This window comes from Apis dorsata, unplaced genomic scaffold (genome assembly GCF_000469605.1).
Source record: "Apis dorsata unplaced genomic scaffold, Apis dorsata 1.3 scaffold_683, whole genome shotgun sequence".
NCBI lineage: Eukaryota > Metazoa > Arthropoda > Insecta > Hymenoptera > Apidae > Apis > Apis dorsata.
Window position 1 is genome coordinate 921,243 of NW_006263864.1, and position 1,075 is coordinate 922,317.

The 1,075-nt window shown below is 54.8% G+C and overlaps 1 protein-coding gene across 1 annotated transcript in view; it reads left to right on the plus strand.

Annotated features, from left to right (window-relative positions):
• Window positions 1–1,075, plus strand: part of LOC102670645 (Down syndrome cell adhesion molecule-like protein Dscam2) — a 119,534-nt gene that overhangs the window by 99,270 nt on the left and 19,189 nt on the right. The window contains exon 16 of the mRNA XM_031513683.1: window positions 519–817. Coding sequence (XP_031369543.1) covers window positions 519–817 — 299 coding nt within the window. The remainder of the gene's footprint in view (window positions 1–518; window positions 818–1,075) is intronic.

A 1,075-nucleotide genomic window follows, 5' to 3' on the forward strand; every position in this document is an offset into this window, starting at 1 on the left:
CACGCTCGAATCCCGAAATTTCCCCTTTAAAATAACTGGGACGGACGAAAAAAAAGAGAGATCGCACGTTAGACGCGCGTTCAACCCTCCTCCCCCTCTCCTCGAGGCCTTCCTCGAGGGATTCATCCGGTACACTCGGTCGGTTCCACTCCGCGGAGCGTGTGACCGCGCGTCGGGGCGAGGGGAGGGAGAGGAGGGGAGGGAAGTTTCCACGGAACATTTTCCCAACAACGCCGCGCTCCTTCGTTACGAAATTATTCCCGCATCATCCCTCGCTCGCTAACTTTCGCTCACGCAAAATTACTCGAGCACCAGCGAGACGCGATGCATCGCTTCGTCGCATATAACTCGATCGCGAATTCATCTTCTCCCGCGGATTATCCGTTATTATCGGTTATTAAAATTGCGAGGCGATATTTTCGCCACTTAAAATCGTAGGAGTTAAAATCGTTGGTCCAACGATGATGCGACGTTGATTCGATGAAACGGAGTTTCGACGAAGCTCTCCCTCTCCGCAGGTACACGATAGACAACCAGAAGGTGTCCGGGCGGGTGATCTCGGAGCTGCGCATCACCCAGGCGAACCACATTGACCGTGGGGACTACACGTGCGTGGCTACGAACGCTTACGGCCACGCGAGGGCTGGTATCAAGCTGTTGGTGCAGGAGCCACCGAATTTCCCCCGGAATTTACACGTAGCCGAGCAAGGGAGCAGATCGCTGCTGTTGGCCTGGTCGTCGCCGTCCAGCGAGCAGGATCCGGCGCACGCCAGCTCCCCTATAACCAAATACATCGTGCAATACAAGGAGGCGCAGGGTAGGTTTCGACGATTCGTTTTGTTCGCCGTGGAGCGAAACGCGATCGGATCGGGTGAAGTCGCGTCCGAGCGATGGAATCGAGGTCGGATAAACGGACGAGACATTACCACGAGAATTTTCTCCACGGTATCTCAACGCACGGTATATTAATCCGGATGCAAAGGTCCGGTGATTAAAATGGATTGGAACTCGATCGTGGCGGCGTCGCGATGAGATTGGACGCGGTACGGTGATTCCGTTTGATGGAATGGAAACG